The sequence below is a fragment of the Apaloderma vittatum genome, unplaced genomic scaffold (assembly GCF_000703405.1).
Source record: "Apaloderma vittatum isolate BGI_N311 unplaced genomic scaffold, ASM70340v1 scaffold12065, whole genome shotgun sequence".
Taxonomy (NCBI): domain Eukaryota; kingdom Metazoa; phylum Chordata; class Aves; order Trogoniformes; family Trogonidae; genus Apaloderma; species Apaloderma vittatum.
In genome coordinates, this window is record NW_009717712.1 from 114,142 (window position 1) to 136,792 (window position 22,651).

Below are 22,651 nucleotides of genomic sequence, written 5' to 3' on the forward strand. Positions count from 1 at the left end.
CCCCCCCCCGATAAAGAATAATTGGTTTTGGCCAGCAATAAATGTGGCTTAGCAACTATGTTTAGGACAGGATTTTTAAAGGACTGTAACCACCAGTATTTCCCATTGAAGCACATAAGTAAATGTCCTGATTTTCAGAAGTACTCGGCAGTCGGGAGCTCCTTCGGGAACCGGGCCTCCTGCAGTGTACCGTGGTATTCCTCGCAGGGAAACCGAGCGTCGAACACTTCTTTGAAAATTTGTCTGCTGCTTTTAAGGGTCTAACTACAACTTGTGCAGTTCTGAAAATTTGGCCCCAGTGGTACTAATCACTTCAGAAAATCTGGCCCTTAGTCAGACAGAGCTAGCTTCAAAGGGTGAAAACTCCACTGGGCTTAGCTTCAGCTGAAAAATTTAATCATGGAGATGGCTTTCCCACACTCTTTCATTTGTTTCTGGGTAAATTCGATATGGGATATAAATGAGGGTTTGTGCCTGTTGCAAAGGAGAAAATGTGGTAGGTGATCCCAAATTTTCAGACCCTGAGGTAGATGGGGCTGAAGTTTTCATTTAAATCTAGGTTCTGTGTCTCTAGATGCTTGAGTTGATTCAATTTCATGTTATATTAATTGACTGTAAGGCTCTAAAGAATGCTAAGTACATTTGATGACTTTCTCTAATAATAAGCCAGTTAATTTAAGTTAGGTTAATAACTACTGTGATTTTAACATCTTGCGAATTAAGAGTTTCATTTTGTTTTGTCTTGTAAAATAATAAGATTTGCCTTAAAGTTTTAATTCAGTTCTGTATTCTCGTGAAAAGGTGACCCTTTCATTGCTATTCTGCATCAGCAAATTAAGGTTAGAGGTTTGTTTTGATCTTAGCGTTATCCATGTCCTTCCATTACTCTGCATGCTTGGGGAACATCTCTGCTGCTCAGGGGGGTACATGCTGTATCTGGCTCTAACAGAAGTTTTGCTCCCAAATGCTGGATGACTGTCTGGAGATTTAGGTCACCAAACCTACTAGAGAATACAGGAATAATCTTGTTCCCTTTCTTGTTCTGGCAAAAATTATTTTACCTTGTGTATCCTACTTTATGCTGAAGCAGAAGATTTCATTTTTCTGTGGTTAGCATTGCAAATGATGCATTAATGTTTTTTTCCTTTAAGAAGCAGAGGATGAGGTGAACTTACCAAGAAGCCTAAAGCAGTTATGTAGAGCCTCAGCTTCTCTTGGTCATAACCTCACAAAACCTTGCTCTAGCTGTGCCTACCCAGGACCTGCAAGCATGAAACAACCTGCACGGTAGGCGCTTATATGAGCAAAGAGTGAAAGGGCCTTTCACAAGTTTTATCTCTAAGTTTTGTTCTTGCAAGCTATGATAAGACACCATGAGAAAAGATAGGAGAAAAAAAACTGTTGCTCCTACTTTATGGGGTCCGATTGAATCACTTGCTTTTCGATTCTTTAAATTCCTGCGTAGCAGAGATGTGTGGCTTTGTGGGCTGTCGAGCAGGCAGAGTGCCAGCAAGAAAGAAATTGGTGAAGACTTTCGATTCTACAGCATTTGGATGCAGAGCAGCACTGAAATCCGAAATACTTACTGTTATCTGTTGAGTCAAACACCAACCAGGAGAGTTTCCTGCAGCGTAAGATTTTCCTGTGGGATTTAAAAGCCCTCCCAGACTTCAATTAATAGATCTCCTTACCCTGCAGTGGCATCTCATGTGTGCTCAGAAAAATGGTGATCGGTTCTCAGCAGCTTTTCCATGTGAGGACGATGCTGGAATTTGGGTTTTTGTGGGAGCTCTGGGCTTGAGCAGAGGCAGAAGAAGAGGAGGGAAGGTTCAGGTGCTCTGTCAGTGCAGGGACGTGGTGCAGACCATGCACTGTTGAACCACAGCATTTCCCTGCTCCTCTGAGAAAGAAGGTGTTGTGTACTTAGGGGGTTTTTATTGCTTGGTTTGGGTTTCATTAGTTCTGGTTGATTTTTTTGAAGGAGGTACTGGCTTACGTTTGTTTTACTTGTTGAAGTTTGTTGCAAAAGACTTTGTGTTCTAAGAGAGTTTATATCTGAGTCCGAATCTTTCTGAGATTTTAGCAGAGACTAACAGAGCTTGTGTGCTTTTGAACAATTCATTCTAGGCATAAGAGGAGAGAAAAACCAAATACTACAGTTCTGCTTTCAATTATATGTAAAAATAAGGTATAAAAAGTACCATAGGTATGCTTTAAAGGGATTACTATGTAATTTCCACTAATATTAGTATCAAAAGATCGCAAAGAAAAAGCCTTTCCGTTTAAGGGCATCACTTGTATGTGCTCTCTGAGTGTCACAAAAAAACTTGTCCATTGGATTTTAAACAGTGCTTGTTGTTCTTGTTTTAAAATGGTATTGCTGGTAGGTTTTGCAATTCTTTATCTCATGCCTTACAAATGCTTTGTCTTAAATATCCTGTTGTAGTTATCTGCTCAGGTGATTTTTACTATGTGCTTTTTTTTTTTCCTCACCGTTAAGTTTTAAAAATATAATCTGTATGTTTCATTATTTCCACTATGATAGCAATGGAGCTTAGTGACATCTGAGGATCAGGAAGCAAAAACGGCATGGGAAGTTGTGCTCAGAGCCGTGCTGTAGGGATGGGTTGAAATTGAGCTCGATCTGACTCAGAGCAGGCAGTGGTGCCTCGAATAAGTGGCAGGCGATTCTTCTTCATTCCCTGAAATAACAGAAAGTTATTTGGCAACTTAAACCTGATACTGCAGTTAATGTCTAGGAAAAGACAAAAATGTTTCCAGTAAAAATAGCCAGTTAAACATCACGTACCCTCCATTCCCCCAATGTTAACTTTGAGCTGTGTCCCAAAAGCTCCAGCTAATAATTAGATTCTCCTGCAGAACTGGAAGCTTTGACTTGCAAATGCCACAAAGTGGTATGTGATGCTTGGGGCATGTTCTCCTGTAACCTGCTGCTGATTTCAAAGGCAAGACTGAGGAGCAGTTCCTTCAGGTGACTATAGGCAGCTCAGGCTGCTGGGAAAAAGCGGGATAGATTGAATAAACTAATCTTCATTAGTAGCACTCAGCAAGAGAAACAAGGGCTTAGAGAGAAGGGACCAGGAGACAAGTGAAATGGAATGCAAGGCTTTTATTTTATTAGCTGCATAGCACTTCATTCTTTTTACAATGAATGAGCTAATTAGATGTTGGGTATACACAGTGGGAGAATAGGGAAGAGTGAAAGAGCTGAGATTTCACTTCAGTGTTGATTTCGTGTAATCTAAATATGATGTTAGTATTCTAATTTAAATACTTGATTGCACTTAGCTTGGTAAAATGGTTAGGACTTCACTGTATTGGGTGTAGTCCAACTGGGACAGTCTGTTTGTCAGGCTCAGGGAAGTTCTGCAAGGATTTAGCTGGAAGTAAGTAAGAGAAACTAGTTTGTGTCACTGTATGAGTCTGTTACTTTGGTTCAGTATTTGCAGTTATGAGTAGATTTGGTGGTCTCTACTGTGAGCATGTTTTGCTGCCTTTGCTGGCTTGAGAAAACTTCTGGGTGATGCCAGCTAAGCATTGCAGCCCCTGATTTTGGGGTTGAGGGTGTCCTTGCATCTCTGCCCTTGTGCATCCCCAGCTAGCGTAACAGCCCTGCGGGCAGTGACCAGCCAGCACAGAGACATGACTTTGTGGTTTTCTTCTGACTTGATCCAAAGTCAGAGCCAAGATTAGACTCACCTGAGTGCGCCTCCAGCTATTTATTCTTCTGATCGCTTTGCCTGGTAGCCCATGTCAGTGGGACAAGATCCAGCATGACACACACTGCAGTTATTCCATGGAAAAAGCAACATATATCCCCATTAACCATTGAGTTGCTTAGGAGCAGGCAGTAATTCATCCTTACACAGAGAAATTCTGGGGACATTGCAGCTTCTGGTCTTCCACAACCACTTTTCTGGGGGAGATAGGCATATTTGCATACTTCCTAATTCTCTGCTTATTCCAAAAATAGATCTTTATTTTATATTACTACACACTTAGTATGAACTTTTAGTTTGCTTACATAGTAATGGAATCAGTTTACATAATAATTCTCTTGTTCCCTTGACAGTCCTTATTGCCTAGACATGCTGGGTTTTGTTACCTTACGTGAACCATTAATTGGAATCTGATGTTCTTGGCAGGAGTACATTCACAAATGGCAGTGTTGTACATCTGTGCTTACTGTGGGGGGAGTGTCTAAATTTTAAAATGCGAGCAGAACCTCCAAATAAAATCAGTTGTAGAGAACAATTTTGGATATAGTCTGTTGTTGCAATATATAGGAAAATAATCAGCTCTTCAAGAAGTAGTTTTCCCAGAATATCACTGGGAGTCTCTTTTTAGATGCTTAGGTGTTAATATTTTCTAGATTATTCTCTAAGGTTTTCTGAGGCAAATTACCAGCTTATGAGGGTCCTGCTCCGTGGCCAGGCCTCCAGGATATAACAGTAATAGAAGCAGATATCCACACAGCTGCTGTGCCACATTTTTTACTCTTCATTTCATCTAACTACAAAACAACATAATGGTTATTCTAGAAAAATATTTAGCTATAAAATACGGATTTTCTCCTTTGTGAAGAAGAAAATTCCCCATTAGTGACAGAAGATTCATTACCAGTGGACGACAGTGTGAGGCTTTGCTCCCAGTAGGGTTTGACTCGGGGGAAAATCGTGATGTCCTTTTTTCAAACCTGTCACCTTTTGTTTGGGGGGTTGGGATGGTGTTTCAGTTATGAAAAGAATCCTCAGTTTGTTCTAGTTTTTATAAACAAGCAGACTGAGCTGAGTACTGTCAGCACCTGGACCTGATGGCCATGGTGGCTACTGAGATGGTCACGAATGCCCAGAGATCAGGTGTTGTTTGGGATGCTGAAGCCGTTGTTTGATGTGCATTTTCATCCAGTGCTGTTCTTAAAAGAAGGAATTTTGCCATCTCCCCTGCTTGGTCGCCTTACCCTGTCACCACTCTGCCACTTCTCTGTCCCAGCTTGTGTTGTCCTTCAGCCTTGCTGCAAGTTGGACTGGGGCAGTCCTCTGCTCAGGGTGTGCATGGCCATGTGCACACAATAGCCAGAACTTCTCTCTCATCATGTATTTCACACATCTCTTGGTGAGCACCTTGCTTGCCTTCACCCACTGGCGTCCTGCTTGCTGTCTGTGGAAAGCTCAGTGGTGTTGCCCTTTCTCCAAAGAGCCATTAGAGGTGCTGTCATGGAAGAGATGTAGCCGCTGCCATTTAAAAGTGACTTCAGTGCCAGCAAAATCCAAAGATCTGGAGATGAAACCAAGAGCCGACACAACCTAGAGTTGAGATAGGATAGGAGAATATCAAAGAGTGTGTGAATTCCTTCTAGAGAAGTTAAAATTTTACTGTTGGGGGAGCAGGAGTGTTTGGGTGCCTCAGGTGCCCCCTATGCATTTCTGACAGCCCAGAGTGCCTGCACTGCTGAAGGAAATTTCTAAATGTGAATCCATGGGTCTTGCTCCTTGGTTGTAACTGTGTGATTAGCTTCTCGGAGGAAGTCCTAAGAGCAAAATCAGACTGGAAGCAGTCCACACAAAATGTCTATGTGTCGCTTTCATGGCTGAACAGAGGTGTCTGAAGTGGGCATCGAGCCTTGATCGTCACACCTGGTGGTAAACCTCCCTTGTTTTAAGAAAAGGCAAAAAAATGCGGGTGCCGTGCCAGGGCTGCCTTCAGAGGATGTTTGCCATTGTTTTCCTCGCTGCACATTCATCCTTCTAGCATCTGTCTTGGATTGACTGCCTCAGAAAAGGCATTTACAAGTAGAATTGAAGTGTACTTAAAAGCCAAATATGGGTTGTTTGTTGTAAAGCAGCCGATAGATAGTTGGCAAGACACCAAAAGGTCCAGACACTAATCTAATTGTTTACAGCTCATGGAGAGATTAATCCACAAGATTGGATGCCCTCATTTCCTTTACACATTACAATGAATGTGTGAGATGCCAAACCCCATGGGGGAGCAGCAGAAAGAAAAATGGCTCCATTTTAGTGCAGTTATTGTTTCAAGTTTAGAGATGTATTGATTCTCATTGGTTTTTGATAAGAATATAAATGCAGTGCCTTGCTTAATATTACAATATTTTTGTTTTCTAGCCTCAGTAAAACAAAATCGTGCTTTCTTATTTTAGTGTGATGTAATGCTCTGCAAAATTCAGATCAAACATACAGAATAAAATGTATCAAATACATGGTGAAAATGGTCAGGATACACTTGCTGCCTTGCGAGGGCAAGCAAATGCTCCGCTTCTCTGAAAAATGGCCAAACACACAGATACCCAGGCTGGTGAGCTCTGAAAATGTTGGCTGCTGCAAGATGCTGAGCATCTGCGAAGGGAAAAAAACAACCCTGATATTACTCGGGTGACCGGTGAGAATACTGCCAACACTGCTGAGTGGAAGTGGCAAGCAGGGGTTCTGTGGAAGAGGCTTTCTCTGAACTGACAGTGGAGCTCCAGAGCAAACAGTACTGTGGGGCTAGCTAGACTCTGAAGAGCGAATGAGTCAATGAGATTAAAAAGTGGTGATGAGGGGGGTGTGCTCCTGCCCCCCACCCACTGGTGCTGGGCTGGTGGAAGGGCAGAGCACGGCCATGCCGGGGCTGCCCCGTGCACCCAGGGCAGTGTCCTGGGGAAGGGTCTCTTCGTCCTCTGGGTACCAGTCACACTGACAGCGATCCTGAAAGGGGATGCCCCTTCTGCTGGCAAGAAAAATCCCCAAGGCTTTGGCCAGAAGCAAGATTTGGAAATGCTACCTGGAGACCAGATAAATAACACCTCAGTCTTGCAGACCTGTTAACCTCTGACTCTCTGGCTCAAGCTGAAGAGTGTTCATGAGCAAAGCGTGTGCATGTGTTTGAAAGCTGGTGGGCCTGTGAGCTGTTTACTGGTCATCATTGATGAAATTTTGCTACAGTTGCAAAGAATTTTCAAAAAGCTAATGGGATTGAGATATATTTATTCCGATGTTGCAATACCTGGCACATTTGGGGGAAGAAAATTAATATCCTGAACTTAGTCTTTGACTAAGCACGTCCTCATGTATCATTTTCCTTTACCAGCTTTTGGGAATCAGAATGTTTTGCTAGTCAGGACTTGTTTTGACTTAGTTTTTAATAATATCAGTCAGCACCATGTTGCCTGAAAGTCTGAATCTGACAAAAGTTTAGTTTTAAATGGGCTGCTTTTATGAGGTCATGTGTAGACTCATTGCTCCTGAATCAAGATCATAAATGTGTAGTTTTAATAACATTCAGTGAGAATAAGCATTTGCACATCCTTGGATGTGCAATAGTTCAGCTATTTCAGCTGTGATGTGGAGGGAGCATTTCAGGATTTGCACCTAGCTTAAAATACTGTGTTTTGCAAGGGATGGTAGAGAAAGAAATAAAGTAATTTTTTTTTTCTCCATAGTGCAATACTTCTCCCAAGGTAGAGGGACAGTACCAAGCACATCCAAAGCCAAGATTTCTGTGATGGAAAAAGCAGTTTGGGAGTTGAGTTGAAAGCTGGTCATTGCTGTACGTGAACACTGAACGAGGGGACTGATGGAGAGAGGGGACTGTAAAGCAGTTTCAGTCCTCTACTTCACGATTATTTTTGTGTTTCGGGTCTCTTCTGGAGCAGTCAGCATAGGAGGGTCTTGATAAAAGGTCACCATGATATATCCCTTCTGTCTGTGAGAACCTGCATTTCTTCCGCAGGGGGTGGAGCGCATCGACCTGCCGGGGCTGAGGAGCCTGCGCACCGCCCGCAGGCTGGAGCCGGGCATGGTGCTCACCATTGAGCCAGGCATCTACTTCATCGACCACCTGTTAGACCAAGCCCTCCATGATACTGCGCAGTCCTGTTTCATCAACAATGATGTCCTTCAGCGCTTTAGAGGATTTGGTGGGGTGAGTAATTCTTAACCAGATGATTTTCTGAAATTGGTTTTTCATTTGCTTGCCCTTACTCTGTAATTGAGAAGAAATCTTTTGGGAGTTGTAATGTGTTGCACATGGGGCTCTTCCTGAAGCAGCACCTTGGTGCTTTCAGCCGTTTGACTCTGCACACAAGCTGTGGGGTTTTTTTGTTATTTTTGAATGCAGCTTTATACTTGCTGATACCTGATTAATGATAGACCCGTATTTTTCCGTTGATTGAAATACCTTCTGTCAGCACTGTACAGTGGCTTGCCAGGTAGGTGTTTTGTCTAATGTATGTTATGAAATATGAGGCTGAGATCCATGTTCCAGAATTAGCTTCCTTGACAGCAGCACAGGCCAGTGCTCCCTCTCAGGGCAGAAGAGCCTGAAGCTGTTTAAGTCAGGGAGTCAGTAGAGAAAAACAGCAATAATTGCTTTTACTGGTGTATTGTGAGAACAATGCAAAACTTTTGAACGTAAAGTCTTCCCTGTTTTCCAAGGGAATGGCCAATGGTCTTCACGAACACCTGTGCTCGAGGTACCGCATTGCAGGCTCAGGAGCAGGAAGGTTGGCTGGCCAGGAGGTAGCTACAATCCAGGTCATCATTCCCATGCTGGCAGCTGCTGTGCAAGTAGAGGGGCCTTGTTCCTCTGTGCTCTCCGGGGCTCACTTACCATTCAAAGCCAGTGCCCTCAGAGCGTTTACCAGTCACAGTGGTTTCCAGTAGGTTTTCATTGTAGCAGGGTGAGCATTTGAAGGGCACCGCATTGTTCTCTGAGCTTCTGTATTCATGCGTAGAGAAGATAGAGCAGGCAGCTGCAATGCCCCATCCTCCTCGTGGCTTTTCTGCTAAGTCTCAACAAAGCTAACAATCACTGGCAGCAGCGGTGATTTTCTGGTATGAAAAGTCACTCGTTAGGAATTGTCTACTGCTGCCATCAGCTAATTTATCACTGTACACCAGCCATGAGAGGGTAATTACTGTAACACTTTTGGTCTGAGCTGTCTTTGAACCACCAGCACCAACAGACAAGTTGCATGTGCCATCACCAGTCGTGTGAACCAGCCAGGCCCCTGGGCAGCCGCCCGCAGAGGCTCCACATACTATGCATGTGCAGCCTTACCGGGAGATGCGGGACTTTACGCTCACTGGTATTTAACTCACCGCTGAGGTTTGGGACGTTATCTGTCTCTGTTGTTTCTTTGTCAAGACTTGCCAGCCAACCAGCCGAGATACTGGTGAAGGAAAGGCAGCTAACTCTGCATTTTCTGATGGTGAGCGCGTTACATATGGGAGGAGGAATGCTGAAATGCGCTTCTGTAGCTTGATACCGCAACAAAAACAGGTTCAACTATCTTCACTTTCCTTGTAAACACTCTGTGGGAGTTTTTCGGCAGTTGAATTGATTCCTGGTGAGCTTTCGCTGGAAATGCTCAGCAAAGCTCATGGTTTTCCAAGACTTGCTGTGAATGCCCCCTCCAGCTCTGCAGCCCGAGGCACGCACATGGCTCACTCGCTGCCTGTGTTTGTGTGGGAGTGACAGTGCAGGATCTCTACCTTGGTAATAACTTGCTGGATCAGGCACTTTTGTTCCAGAGATTTCAAGCAAAGTCTAACTTTCTCCCCTTTTTTTTGCTTAGCTTTGGGTAATGATGACTTGTAAGGAGAGCTAGCCAACAAACTTTGCTAAAAGGGGGAGCTGCCCAAAAACGATTGAGCAAAATCTAAATCTCTGATCCCCTGTGAACAATACATTTTATTTAGAGAGAGGAAAAAATAATACACACATACCCTGAGCCAGATGTTGTCACTTGATTTTGTCCAGGAGAAGAATGGAAATAAAATCCAAGACTCAAGTACATCCGAATATTTGTGAATTCTACACAAAAGCTGAATTATAATACAATCAAAATTATTTTTTCCATCTTTATCATTGTGACTTGATTCTGCATAAAAAGAACATGCAGTTTGGGCTGTGTAGCATGCTTAGTTACCTACATGCTGGTTCATTCTAGTTTATCCAGAATGAGTGAGTATTTCTCATAAAAACTTGTCAGAAAACTTTTTATCCATGTGATTAAAACAGATCTTGTGAAGCCCAGTGCGTTTAATGACAAATATTAATAGTACAACAGTTAGTATTTGTGTCAGTTCTAGGCAAAGAGCTCAGTACAGCCCGTCCAATCTTCCTTTAAGTTTAAAAGAAAAATACATTCTACACAATGAAATAAGTAGTCCATTTTGCTCTGCAGAGTTCAGCACTAATTAAAATCTTCTTAATTTAGTTTGGTTTAGTTTAATTCATTTCAGAAATGAACTTATATTAACCAAAGTAACACCACTGTAATTCTGAGTATGGCTGTCTGCACAGGGGATTTGTGGATTTTAATGAATTCGCCTTGAATTCAGGTCTTCTTTGGGCTTTAGATACTTTTCTTGGCTGTGACAAGATTCTGCATTGAGAAGCTCTTTTGCCATGTTCTTTTGCAGCCATTTATTGCAATTCTTGCTGCCTGTTGGTAGCATAAAGAGATTGTAAAAGCAGGGAAGAATGAGAGACAACATGAGGTTTTCCCTCTCCTGCCCTGTGCTGCGGCAGGTGGCACCGCACAGCTCCTGTGCACAACCACAGCCCGGCCCACCTGCCCCCTGTGACACAGGTACCCAGGCTTCATGGCTGAAAGTGCTGCTCAGGGGCCTTGTAATTGGGGCTTTTATCAAACAAGAGCTGTTCTGGGTCAAATACAGGTCCCTCTGGAGGGAGGCAAAAGGTTTTGCGAGGGGATCTGCTTCCAAGAGCACGGGTTGTCATGTCTGAGGCCCTTAGCCCTTTACTTGACAGCTGCTGGGTTTAGCCCTTCCCAAGGTTCCTCATTTCATTTCGGGAAGTTACTCGGTCACATGTGCTTTGGTTCTCCATCTGCAAAACGAAGGTCCAATGTACCCAGGTCGTAAATTCTGTGGGGCAAGGGCTACTGCCGCGCGCTGGCGTGGTGCCCGTCCCAGAGCGCCTCTGCTCTGCCTGGACTCTGCCCCGCCATGCTCATAAGTAAACATAGGTGTGCAAATAGAGCTATGTGTGTACAGTTGTCTGTATTGCTCAGGAAAAGCAGCCGATTCCTCAGGGACGGGGAAATACCGACTCCAAATGCTGCCCTTTAGGATTTGACATTTCCGTTCTTCATAAGCTGATTACTGATTCATGCAGTTCATATGATGTTTTGTCAAAGACCCAGTAAAACTATTCAGTTGTTTTTTGGCCTTAAATATTCAGTCTACTCAGGCTTTATTTTTTGATGTTATTTGTAAAACTAACACTAGACTGAAAACTGTGCAACTTAGAGAAAATGCTGAAAGACTCTTTCATTTGCAGATTTTTCTCATTTAAAAGTTAAATAGATTTACAAATCCCAGAACCTTGAAGATCTGCTAATATTACAATATTTTTCAAAACAATAATACTTCCCTTACTCGGGAACAAATGTTAAACCAAATAGGGAGCAAAATATTTAATTGCTTCTACCTTTGGTTCACAGAGCTATGCAGTTGTCTCTGTCCTGGTTTTTATTTTTCAGAAGGCTGAGCTCTGTTTCTGGGTTTATGGTGAATGTGTATTGTGGAATTAAATAGTTTACTAGGCAATATACATTAAACTCATCTGCTTTTTGACATTTCTTATTATGCAGCCTCAATAATGCTACACAGCATCTTTTGGAAAAGTTTTCGTGGGAAGGCAGTTGTCATAATGAAATACAAAGCTTTCTTTAAAGTTCGTGTAAGAGAAGTGATAGGTGTAGGCAGCCTAAAAGCAGTGACTAGTTGCTTTTAAACCTTCTTTAACTCTTTTCTCTTGTCTAATTAACGTAATTAGGTTAAAATAAGAGCCGTTGTTTCTAAACCATATCTAGCTTATAGTTGATTGCTTCTTTTTGAGCTTGGATGAAGGGACTGTGTGCCTGAAGCTTCTTTTCCCAGCCATATCAGTTGATCTAATAAAATACATGGCCTCACCCTACTAATATTGATCCTCTTTTATAAAATGTTTATATGTGGGCCTTTAAAATAAAATGTGCCTGACATAAGGACTTGCTTGTCAAAAAGAAGTGGGAAGACTGGCAGCATGGGATGAGAAGGAGTCCTTGTGTCACCCAGAGCCTACCAGCCTCTATAGAAAATGCCTTAGTGTTCCCACTTCGTGTGATGTGGTAACAGGAAGGTGCCTTCACCAGCCCTGCAAGGTACCCGCCTGTCCCTGGGTGTGATGGAAAGGCAGCTCTGTTTCCCAAGCAGTCCCCCTGAAACACAGAGGTTGAACCCTGCTTGTGGTGTGGTTGCTCTGTTAAAAATTATTAGTGAGTTGATGACTGAGTCAAGGTAAGTCCCCTTGGCTATATGCATCTGCCTCTGTAGGATACCAGCTGTAAAACCAGACACATGGATCCCTTGGCCAGACAGAAACACGTGTGTTAATTAACTTTATGGGGTAGCTTGTGTGGCCCACATCCTGTCATCGTTTCCAGGCGAGTCTCCCACTCTGAGATTTTGCAGCGATAGCATTGCTGCTTCCACAGCCATAATCAAACAAATGCACAACAGATTTTAAAAAAAAAAGGAGACGTCACCAGTGGTCTTTTTTAATCACATCTGGGATCTGTCATCATGCAAATCTGAACTATTTAATTGGCCAAAATTGTTTCTTGATTCTCAAAAGCCTTTTATATGTATCATCATCCAAAAGAAATGAATGAGTGCTACAACCCCCTTCCCTTGGAAGATAACACAGGAGGCTCTGGGGAGCATGACTGTATTAGTAAGTGAGGACAAAGTGCGAGGCTGTATATATAGCTGACAGTCAGCCCTGGTATTTAACTCCTATGTGGTCCTTGGCTGTGCCCGCACGGCCGTACTGTGGGTCGAAGTTGGGTCTGCTGAGTCGAGCCACATGATAGTCTGTTACTGGTGTTAGGCAGTTGTGCAGTAAGGTCTGGCTGGACAGATCATGCCACTACCCTTGATAAGAAACAGGGACAGTCATGGCATTCGTGGCCACTTCACCTTCTTCGCAGAAGTGCTTTCTGAAGCATGCCATTGCACACCAAAAAAACAAAGCCTCCCCTGGGGCATTTGCAGAACCTCACACCTCGTTCTGCTGTTCCTTTAAGCCCTGTTTGATTCCAAACCACTCTGTAGCCCTGAAACAAGCAGCACTGTTGAACAAAGAGCCTGTGAACAGGGACAGAGCTGAGAGCAAGTTTCATAACCGCTGTCCCCCACTGGGAAAGACAGTCCCAAGCCAGTGAGCCTTGCCAGGCAGATCCAGCATCTTTTGTCCATTTGGACAGGAGACAAGACCAAATGCCGACCTCTCCTGTAGGGAAGGTTTTGCAGGTCCTGTGGAGCTGCTGCTGAGTTTAAGCTCAAGGTGAAGCATGGAGGGTATGAAGGAAGAGAGCAAATGCAAAAATTTCCTCCGCCTTGAGAATCTGTGTTCCTATGCACTCGAGTTGCTTTTAGGCAAAAGTAAAACATGCACTGAGAGTGAGCAGTCTGTCTTCTCTGTCAGGTTAGGGGCCTGTTTCAGGTGAGATTCACTCGGGCAGAGAAATGCTTAGATCCTGGAGAAAGAGCTGGAGCTTTCCTGGGAGTGATGGGTGAGGCCCCGTCGAAGCAGCAGGTCTCTGCACCTCCCGCAGGTCTGTGTTACATCCCAAAGACCATTTGAAGTTGCTGATGGTGAGCAGGCTATGACGGTGCTGACTGTCCTGCTTTTCACAGCAATCCACAGCTGTGGATTGATTATGTCAGCTCCTAGCAATGTTTCTCCTTTACAGTGAGTTGTGTGTGGCACTCCAAACTGATGAATGTCCCCATCCTCCCCGTTGTGGTAACTCTCAGTTCCCCAGCTCCAGCAACCCCTGTGTTCTCCTCACTCAGTGTGTCCCCCTTCTAACCTTCACCAGGATCTCCCTTCCTGGACTCCTTAGCCAGGCCCATCTCTCTTTGTCCATTATTTGTCATCGTCTCACCTCACGGTATCGTCCTTCCCCCAGCTCCTTCCGTCATTCTAACTCAGTTTTCCAGCTCCTTCTCCATCCTGGTTTTCTCTTGTGGCCTAAATGGGGCGTAGCATTGACAGACACCTTGTACCACTTGTTCTTTCCCCTCCCTTTTGGTCTGGCTTTCATCTGCTCTGCTTTCAAGTCAGTCCATCCTCCTAAAGAGTGCCAAGGTATTGGTCAAGATACTGAACTGGAAAACAGCACCAGTTTTTTTTCTTCTTTTGCTATTCTTACTGGTAAAACAGATGGATCATGGCTGATATTGCTCTGTAGCCGATACATGGGGGAATTTCAGTTCAAGCAGGTGAAGGTTTGTGAGTCTAGTGGTGCTCAGGAAGAGGCTCTCTCCGGAAGCGCAAACAGCTCTAGCTTCGGCTGGCCTCCCCCCTGCTCTCAGACTTACTTCTGCGCTGACATTTTCACTCTCCACATCAACGCTGTGCCCAGCTCCCTTCACACTGCTGTGCTTGCCAACATGATGTTTTGGCTTTTACTCTGTCACCAGGTCTGTCCTCTGGATTCTGGCACTTCTGCAGGGCTCGCCTGGCACCAGCAGGTTTTTGGCAGGAGCTGGTCTATCCAGGCGGGCTGTGCCTGGGACCAGGACCCAGCAGGAGAGGTGCTGGGGCTGCTGTGAGGCAGAGGGCACGATTCACCTTTAGATGCCATTCGAACATATCGCTGAAGCCTTGGGTTATTTTTTTTGCTCATTTGGCCAAATTCAAAGCAACGAATAAAAAAAACGCACCCTGGTAAAATCTGTTCAAGTGCACGGAGTCGTTCAGTGTGTTGCTGATTTCCTCTTCTGCCACGAGGCACCGGCCTTTCAGGCACACCAAGTGTAAAGAGCCTCACAGCTTTCAAATTTACAGCTGTCCAAATCAAATGTGTGAACTGAATGGGGTTTGTTTATTTAATTCTGCTTTATAATACACTTAACTTGATACCAAGTAAAAGAAATAGTCTGGCAAAGACATCATTAAACAGTTTAATAAGGACTGGATGACTCATTTTGTTTGAACAAATGGATTATTTTGCAATCAGAAGTACAAATGTTAACCAACTTTATTTTTAGTCAAAAATGTCAAGAGGTCAGAAACAATTAAAACAACTGTAAGGTGGGAGTCCCTGGGGTTTGTGTTCTCTTGGATTTACACCTTACTAAAATTGCTTTTATGGCAGCTTAGCAACTTGCTAACATTTTTCTGATAAGATAACAGGAAATGACTGTGTAGGCATATTTACGGGTAAGAAGAGATTAGAGTCAAACAGAAATGAGCATACTTTTCATTTTAACAGAACAAGAGCTGGAAAACTGAGAGGATCTGCTTTTTCCTTGACTGATTTGAAATGTAGTCATTATATTTTAAAAGGATTGTCTGACCTGCTTAGGATTTCCTCATCAGCTCAAAAATTCAACATTTTGGATATCAGCTACAAGCTATTTCATGTTGCAGTTCCTCTTTTGAAAGTTTGTTGTGTTTAGAGAAGAGAATGTGGTGTTTAACTGCAAAGAGCAGTTAACTGCAGCTCAGCAGCAGGACCGCTTCAAGGACAGGCACTCTGGGCGTCAGGAGGCACTGCTGTTGAACCTGTCCCTAGCAAGCCCTGAGCTAGTGAGGCTAGAGGCAAATTCAGGGGAGAATGTTCCTTTTATGCTGCTCCTCAAGCCTTAAGGGGGCTGAGATTTCTTAGCCCCATGCAATTACGCAGCCTGAGCTCACTGATGCAGCATCTCTCTCAGCCTGTCCCTGATGTACCTGACGGAGCAGAGGCACCACCTGAGTCTCCTGTGGCGCTGCCCTGCCAAGGTCACCATGGAGCTTGTGTGACCCCAGGAGGGTGGCAGGGACTAGTGGACCCTACAGAGCTCTGCACCGCGGTGCCAGTGGCGATGGGCAATTCTGGTGCTGGCGGTACGTCGCTCTGCCTGGTGTTACATCAACACCAGACTGAAACACACCTTGTGCTCTCACTGCTGTCGCTGCCTGATGTGCTTCTCATCCCGAGCTGGAATACCTTGGTAACCATGTATTCTCTGTGACAGGTCCGGATCGAGGACGACATCGCAGTGACAGCCAGTGGAATGGAGCTGCTAACGTGCGTCCCACGTACCGTTGAAGAAATAGAGGCTTTCATGGCAGAAGGCCAAAGCAGTGCCAAGTCATTTGGTGGCCTTTCCAGCCAAAAGCAGTAAACTTCAGGATGATACTTACTGTCTCACGCTGATCTGTCATCGTTCTGATTTAATGCTGCAACATATAAAGTAAAATGCTTAATAGCAAGAGAGGCAGGCAGTCAATTAGCTGGAATGATTCATTTGTTAAAAATGAAGGTGGAAGGCTTTAGAACTTGATACGCAGGTAACTCAAATGCTGCTGCTTGCAGTCAGCAGTTTACGTTATTACCCTAGTGCCACCTGAATAACCCTGCTGCATTATCAGTGGGGCTTAAACTTCTGTCACATCTCAGCTCAGACATATCTTGCAATTAAATCTGTATTTTGATGATTGAAAGTCTTTAAAATACCAAATGGGTTATCTGAATGCTGTCAGCAATTGTAACAACCTAAGTCATGTTTTAAACTTCATCAGAAGCACTGTGAAAACACAGAAGAAAAAATCAGCGGTTCTCGGTGGACATAATGGCACTTATATTTTTCATACGGATCTTATTTCAGTATCAATGGAGTAAGCAGAATCAAATTTTTATTAAAATTCATCCCTGGCATCATTTATGTTTACAGCATTGTGATCATTATGCTCTTTTGCTCTTGTTCCTGCTTCTTTATCTGACCTTTCTAGTTTGTGCTCTGGAAGCTTTGACCTTTCATTAGCCAGATTTTTCTGCTCTGTATAGTGGATTTACTGATCCTTTGCACACAGCCTGATGCTTATTAGATTTGTCCATCTATTTGTTCCTTAAAAACGTAGATTGCAGTGGTGTTCACAAGCCTTACAAATTGCACAAGGGAGTATTTTTGCTGCAGGGCTCAGGGTCATTCAGCAGCATATGTTGTGCAGAATGATAGAGTTATTTTTAACTGTCCAGTGTTAGCCAGTTCAGAATGAAATAAGGTACGTTTTACTTGGCTGCACCACAAACATATTAATAATGATCATAAAGTGGTTTTCCATTCATGCAAAATTTAAATTATCCAGAGAAGCCTTTCTTTACTGTAGGTGTTCATCAGCCTGCAGGAGAATAAATACATTTTTTGCATCATAAAATAGCACTAGTTGCTGTAACTACATAAAAATTATCTTGCTCACTTTATGAGCACATCAAAACTCCTGTTTGGTCTTCAGGCTCCATCGCACAGTTTGACTGCAAAGCCACTTCTGAGTATCCTTCTGCCCTGTCAGGGAGCTGAAGTCCCAGCAGGGTGTCGGGGCCTTTCTGAGTCCCGTGACTCGCCAGGTGAGGGTTTTCCCACTGTGAAGGGATCAGGTGACGTGATCATCTCAGCATCTCGGTTCTGTTGCTCACATCCTGGAGTTGGCACGCAGGCGATGGGACCAACTGTGAGCTTCTGGGTGCCTGCAAGTGCCTGTCTTAGGCGGGGCGTACAACACAACACGGGCTTGGATGGTGTCAAAAACTACTGGGTGGCAGTCTTTGTGCCCCCCATTTGGGACTGGCCTTAGGTCTGAATTTCCTTAAACATCGTCAGATGTGTTGCTCTTTTTGCTTATTGGATTGATCTGTGTGACAAGAACCTGCTCTTTATTCACAATAGTTTGGTGACCCATTGCTAAATAGGAAACTGCATGTTGGAGACAAGACAAGACATTGTCAAATAGTCCGGGGGACTTCACTCCTAATGTTTAATGTTGCTTTATTAACAAATGAGTCTATTTACTTTTTTTTTTAAAGGTTGCTCTGCATTGGTTTGTAAGAGGTAAGTGCAGAAGGTCTTGACTGTGAAGGGGAAGGGGTGAGATAGCAGTTTCTGTGGGCAGCTGTGCTAATGCTTCTGTCTTTGTGGACTGCAAGTCTCGTACCTATGAAATGTGGTACTTGTGCAGAGGACATCAGGCTTTTCTTTGGTGGTTTTGCAGATAACAACAACACATAAACTACGCTGGCACCTCTCTGGACTTGTCTCCCGCTAAAACTCAGGAGGTTTTTTCAGTGCATGACAGTGCTCATGGCCTCAGCCTTGTTCCCTCCACGTCCAAGTGCTTTCCTGTGAACACACCCATGGGATCGCCCACTGCTTTGGGCACTCTGAAACCTGCTGTTGCTTGAGTTCAACAGCAGTTACTATTTTAAAGTAACACTTCAGAGATTTTCAAAAAAAGAGAGTTTTTGGAATTGTTTCAACTGAGCCATAACCCCAGTCTAGTTAATGGGCCTTTCCCTGCCGGTGATTAATCTTGGCAAATATTGGGCTCTGCTGCTGCAGAACAGGTCGAGCAATCTGGAGTGCTGCAGGAGGCAGAACTGGTTTTGCTTCAACATGTACCAGCGAACAAACCCTACTGCGAATTCTGGGGGGAAAGCACTCACTCATGTAACCAGCTTCTCTCTTGTTTTGTTTGCCCAAGACGTGGATGCGTTTCAGTCTGGGATGGTGCACCATCTCCCATTTTCCTTCATAATCAGGCCCATGAACTTGGTGAATATAAATTTCATCCTTCCTTCCAAAAGGAAGGATCTCGTCTGTAATTATAATAATTTTTATCCACTTAGGCAAAAAGCGAATTAGAACTTTTTTCTAAATTAGCGGTGGGGGAGGGCAGGGAAGTAAGCTTTTTAAAAAAGGCAAAATGATACTTAATACACTTAAAATGTCTTGGGGGGGAAAACACAGGTTACAGCAAACTTTAGTTTTGACTACATTAGGATATTTTAGGCTGTTGGCTGTCTTGTTTTCCCAAATGCCTTTTCCCCTTTGGTGCAAACAGACTCAAATAGATTGGCACCAAAATAACAGAAAGAGTGGGTTATGTTGAGCAAGTCAGTGTGTTTAGAAAGGTCTGGGCACTTCTGAGGTGACACATTTAAATTGCTTCAGCTCCCTGGGGTTGGATGTGCTCTCTATTTATCTGCTACGCCAGTTATGCTGTTGGAGCTGCAGGGTGGAGTTAAAGTGGGAGAGCCTGGTAGTGCTCGTGGAGGCTGGATTAGACTCCTTCTCTTCGTGGTGCAGTGAGGAAAGGGGAGTAAGGTTTCCCGGTGAGACACGCAGTGCTGTAATGCTGCTTCTTGTTGTGCCAGGCACTGTGTCCTGTCCTTGTTAAGAAAAGGTGTTAAAAGGCAAACCTTAATTTTTAGAGGCCTACACTGAAATTTTCTTGTGTGGATGTGTATTTATTCCAGCCTTTCTTCAGGAAGAAGAGAGAACCATCCAAGGCACCTAGGTATGGGTGTCCTGCAGTGGAGGGGTAAGATTGAGGCATTTTTGTGGTTGCAGGGCCTGGGGCAAAGAGAGGGAAAACCTTGCCTCTGCCTTTGCTTCTCGGGAGGCTGAGAGCTATTTTGGCAGGAGGGGGCTTAGAATAAGACTAGCATCTTTCTTGCAACCAAGCTCTCACTGAGGGTAAATTTAAAATAATTTGTTATGATCTTAGGCCCATGGCTTCGCATGTTGAGGTGCAGCACGCGGCCTTCATGCTTCCCTGGGCAAACAAAGCAAGTGTGGAGGCTGCTAAGCCAGAAGTGTCGTTGTGCAAACAAATGACTTTTCATAGCTCGGTGGTTTTGCTTTAAACAAGAAGGAAGTGGAATTGGAGCTGTCAGGAATAGCAGGTGGAGAAGTCACCCTCCAGAGCATCAGAAAGAGTATTACTCCTACTCAGAGAGATTGAGGAAATAATTTTCACCAATATCAGAAACAAACACCAGAGATTTGGAGCCCATGATCTGGTTATTTGACCCCACATCAGCCTGTCAACCCAGCTGCAGGACAACAGAGCCCCACAGTCCCAATTCACTGAGCAGAAACCAGGGAAGAGTGGCCTTCCTGCCGTTTGCACCAGAGCAGGTGCGGAGATCACAAATGAGATGTTTTCAGGTCATCTTTTTATTTGTAGTTTTTGGTGTTCCTGTTCCTTCATCCTCCCCTTTAATTGCAGTTTTTAATATCTTTTTGTTGTTGTTAAATCAGGAATTCAGCCAAAACTGTAATGAATTTCTGCTTCTTTCCATTGAGTAAAAACCTGAGTGGAAGACGGGAATGGAGCTTGTTGCACTGATTTCTCAAAGACAGCTGCTTGAGATGGGCACCTCCACATTTGAGGGAAATACAAAAGGGACAGGAAAAATGAGGCCAGCACTAGAAGCAAAAGGTTTTTATTACCTTCCGATATTTCAACCCTACCTACTTAAGCTGCAGCTAGAACCCAAAAACTTCTCTTTGTAAAAAGACTACCATAATCCAAAACAATCCATACTTTTTTGCATATATTAAAAGTTTAAATTCAAGAAGAACTTTTCAAGGTTTCATTTGCTAACAGCATCTTCATAGAGATAATATCCAAATTCTCTTTCTAAGTACAGATACAAGGCAAACAAGCATCCTACAAAATAATCTATGGAAAAAGGTAGTGTAGGAGGCAAATTAAGACAGTGTAATAATCCACTAGCCAGACACACAGGTTAAATGTAACACAACCATACCATCAACGAAATATTTAAAAATGAAAATAAATTAAGGTTACATCAAAGTTCCTGCTTTACTTTTATTGTTTAAATCCTCAATATAGTACATACCACCGTGTTACGGATCATGGCAAAGACTTAGTACTAGCATTTAAAAAGCTGCTATAGAAAAACTTTTATGAAAATAAAACAAGACCAAAGATACTCCTTCACACAAATGCATGATGGCTACAGAAATTCCACTGAATCAGTTATTCAAACTAGGGCCATTTATTTTTAAAATCACTGTGAATTTCTGTAAGATCTTGGTTGCAAATCTGAACAGCCACAAAAATGGAGATGAGTATCAACAAGCAGTGATCCCTGCATTCGGGCTGAACCGATGCTGTCTTACCCCCTTCACTGCTTAGCCAAGCTGCACACTTCGTTCTCCCTGATACCGGCACCTCAGCAAGAATGCAATTTTGCAGAGCACAGTTTTTCTGTAGCATTTTGACATATTCTGAAAACCAAAGTCTTGTTCTCGTAAGGCCCCACCAGTCACTCTGAACAACACGAATACAGGCTTAAAAATGTGGTGCTTTACCTCTTATACACGATGCTGCCGACTCAGTTGCCATTTGGAAGCCAACTGCCTGTATATATCATCATAGTATATTGCTATTTTTCTAGCATCCCAGCTCACTATTACTACACCCTCCCCATTAGCTATAACTGGACAGGAAAGACCTAAGTGGTGCTTTACAGGACTTGCTCTACAGATTTGAAGTAGTCTCTACCACCCAGGAAAGCAAACCCCCTCCATGGCCTTTGCAGTTTCCTAATACCTAATGGAGAAAACAAAGGACTTAAATACACTAAAAGGTATTTAAGATACTTGATCCAATCATGAATTTCTGATACTACAGTGAACCATCCTGCTGGATTCCTTCCATTATGCAACCTGTAAGAAGGTAAGCAAACATTTCTGTGAAAATGCTATTTCCCTAATACTAAGCTCCTTGTTGACTATGAATTTAGATCTGCATTTGTTAGATAAATCTTTTAGAGGAGAAAAATATTTAAAAAAAAAAATCCTGGTTTAAATGTATCAAATCTTCAGTGTTGAACAATCTCCACAAAATGATGGTTAACAGAAGATGATCTCTGCAAAATGATGGTTAAAAGAACAGAGTTTTTGCTTGGTTACTACATGGGTGTTGCAGACAAGCTGCACCTTGAGAGTTCATTTCATAAGGCTGCAGCAGTGTCTACTGTCCATTGTTTTCTGGATTTGTTGTGGTGGTTTCAGTGCCAACAGGTTGCACATTGTCTGCAAGATTGTGCGCGTGCTCGAGGAACAAGTCTTTCAGTACGCTCAGCTCCTTGGTCAGGAGCTTAATTTTTGCCTCTAAACGTTCATTTTCTTCTTTGAGCTGGTTGACCCTTTGCAGGGTGTCCTGTGCTTTCTGCTTGCTTTTTAACCGGCTCTTTTTCACTGCCATGTTGTTTCGCTCTCTGCGCTGACGATACTCATCACTGTTTCTATCCACAAAGGAATTCTTCTTTCCCTGTTTGCTTGGAGGCACAGCTTTGCCTCCGCCACCAGGACTAATGGGCACCAGCTGGGGAACCTGCTGCAAACCACTGGTGTGTGCTTGGGTGTGAATCACGCTTACGCCGTTCGCATCTGTAGCGGTGTTCTGTTGGGATGTCTTGCTCATTTGGACAGGCTCTTCTTGGACAGAACAGAATTTGTTAGGAGACTGAAAACTCTTATGTTTCTAGAAGGTGTTTCCAACAGGTCTTCACATGGATTAAGGACAAGGTGGACCTAGTAGAAAAAAAAAAGAAATGCTATTAAAGGTGCTGGTTTCAGCTACAATCGTGAACATCACTGGCTTTAGCATAAGGTACCGGTGGTACGTCTGGCAGTTACGCATCACAACTGTGCTAGAAGTGGACAAGCTGCCAACTACATTTCAGAAGCCTCTCGAACGTATTTGGATTGGAAGGGACTGTTACTGGGTCATCTAGTCAAGCTGTTTG

At 43.5% G+C, this 22,651-nt stretch overlaps 2 protein-coding genes across 2 annotated transcripts in view; one reads left to right on the forward strand and one right to left on the reverse strand.

Moving 5' to 3' along the window:
• Positions 1–16,214, forward strand: part of PEPD (peptidase D) — a gene marked incomplete at its 5' end in the record, with an annotated part of 127,816 nt that extends 111,602 nt beyond the window's left edge. The window contains 2 exons of the mRNA XM_009870010.1: positions 7,753–7,944; positions 16,065–16,214. Of these exons, the coding sequence (XP_009868312.1) occupies positions 7,753–7,944; positions 16,065–16,214 (342 nt within the window). The remainder of the gene's footprint in view (positions 1–7,752; positions 7,945–16,064) is intronic.
• Positions 16,215–21,873: 5,659 nt separating this feature from the next.
• CEBPG (CCAAT/enhancer binding protein (C/EBP), gamma) lies at positions 21,874–22,409 on the reverse strand. The gene has a single exon (XM_009870009.1). The coding sequence runs from the start codon at positions 22,324–22,326 to the stop codon at positions 21,874–21,876; it is 453 nt and encodes a 150-aa protein (XP_009868311.1). The 5' UTR covers positions 22,327–22,409.
• Positions 22,410–22,651: the final 242 nt, after the last annotated feature.

Bases quoted from the DNA above. Each gene is read 5' to 3' on its own strand.
- CEBPG (XM_009870009.1), bottom strand. From the start codon at position 22,326: ATGAGCAAGACATCCCAACAGAACACCGCTACAGATGCGAACGGCGTA.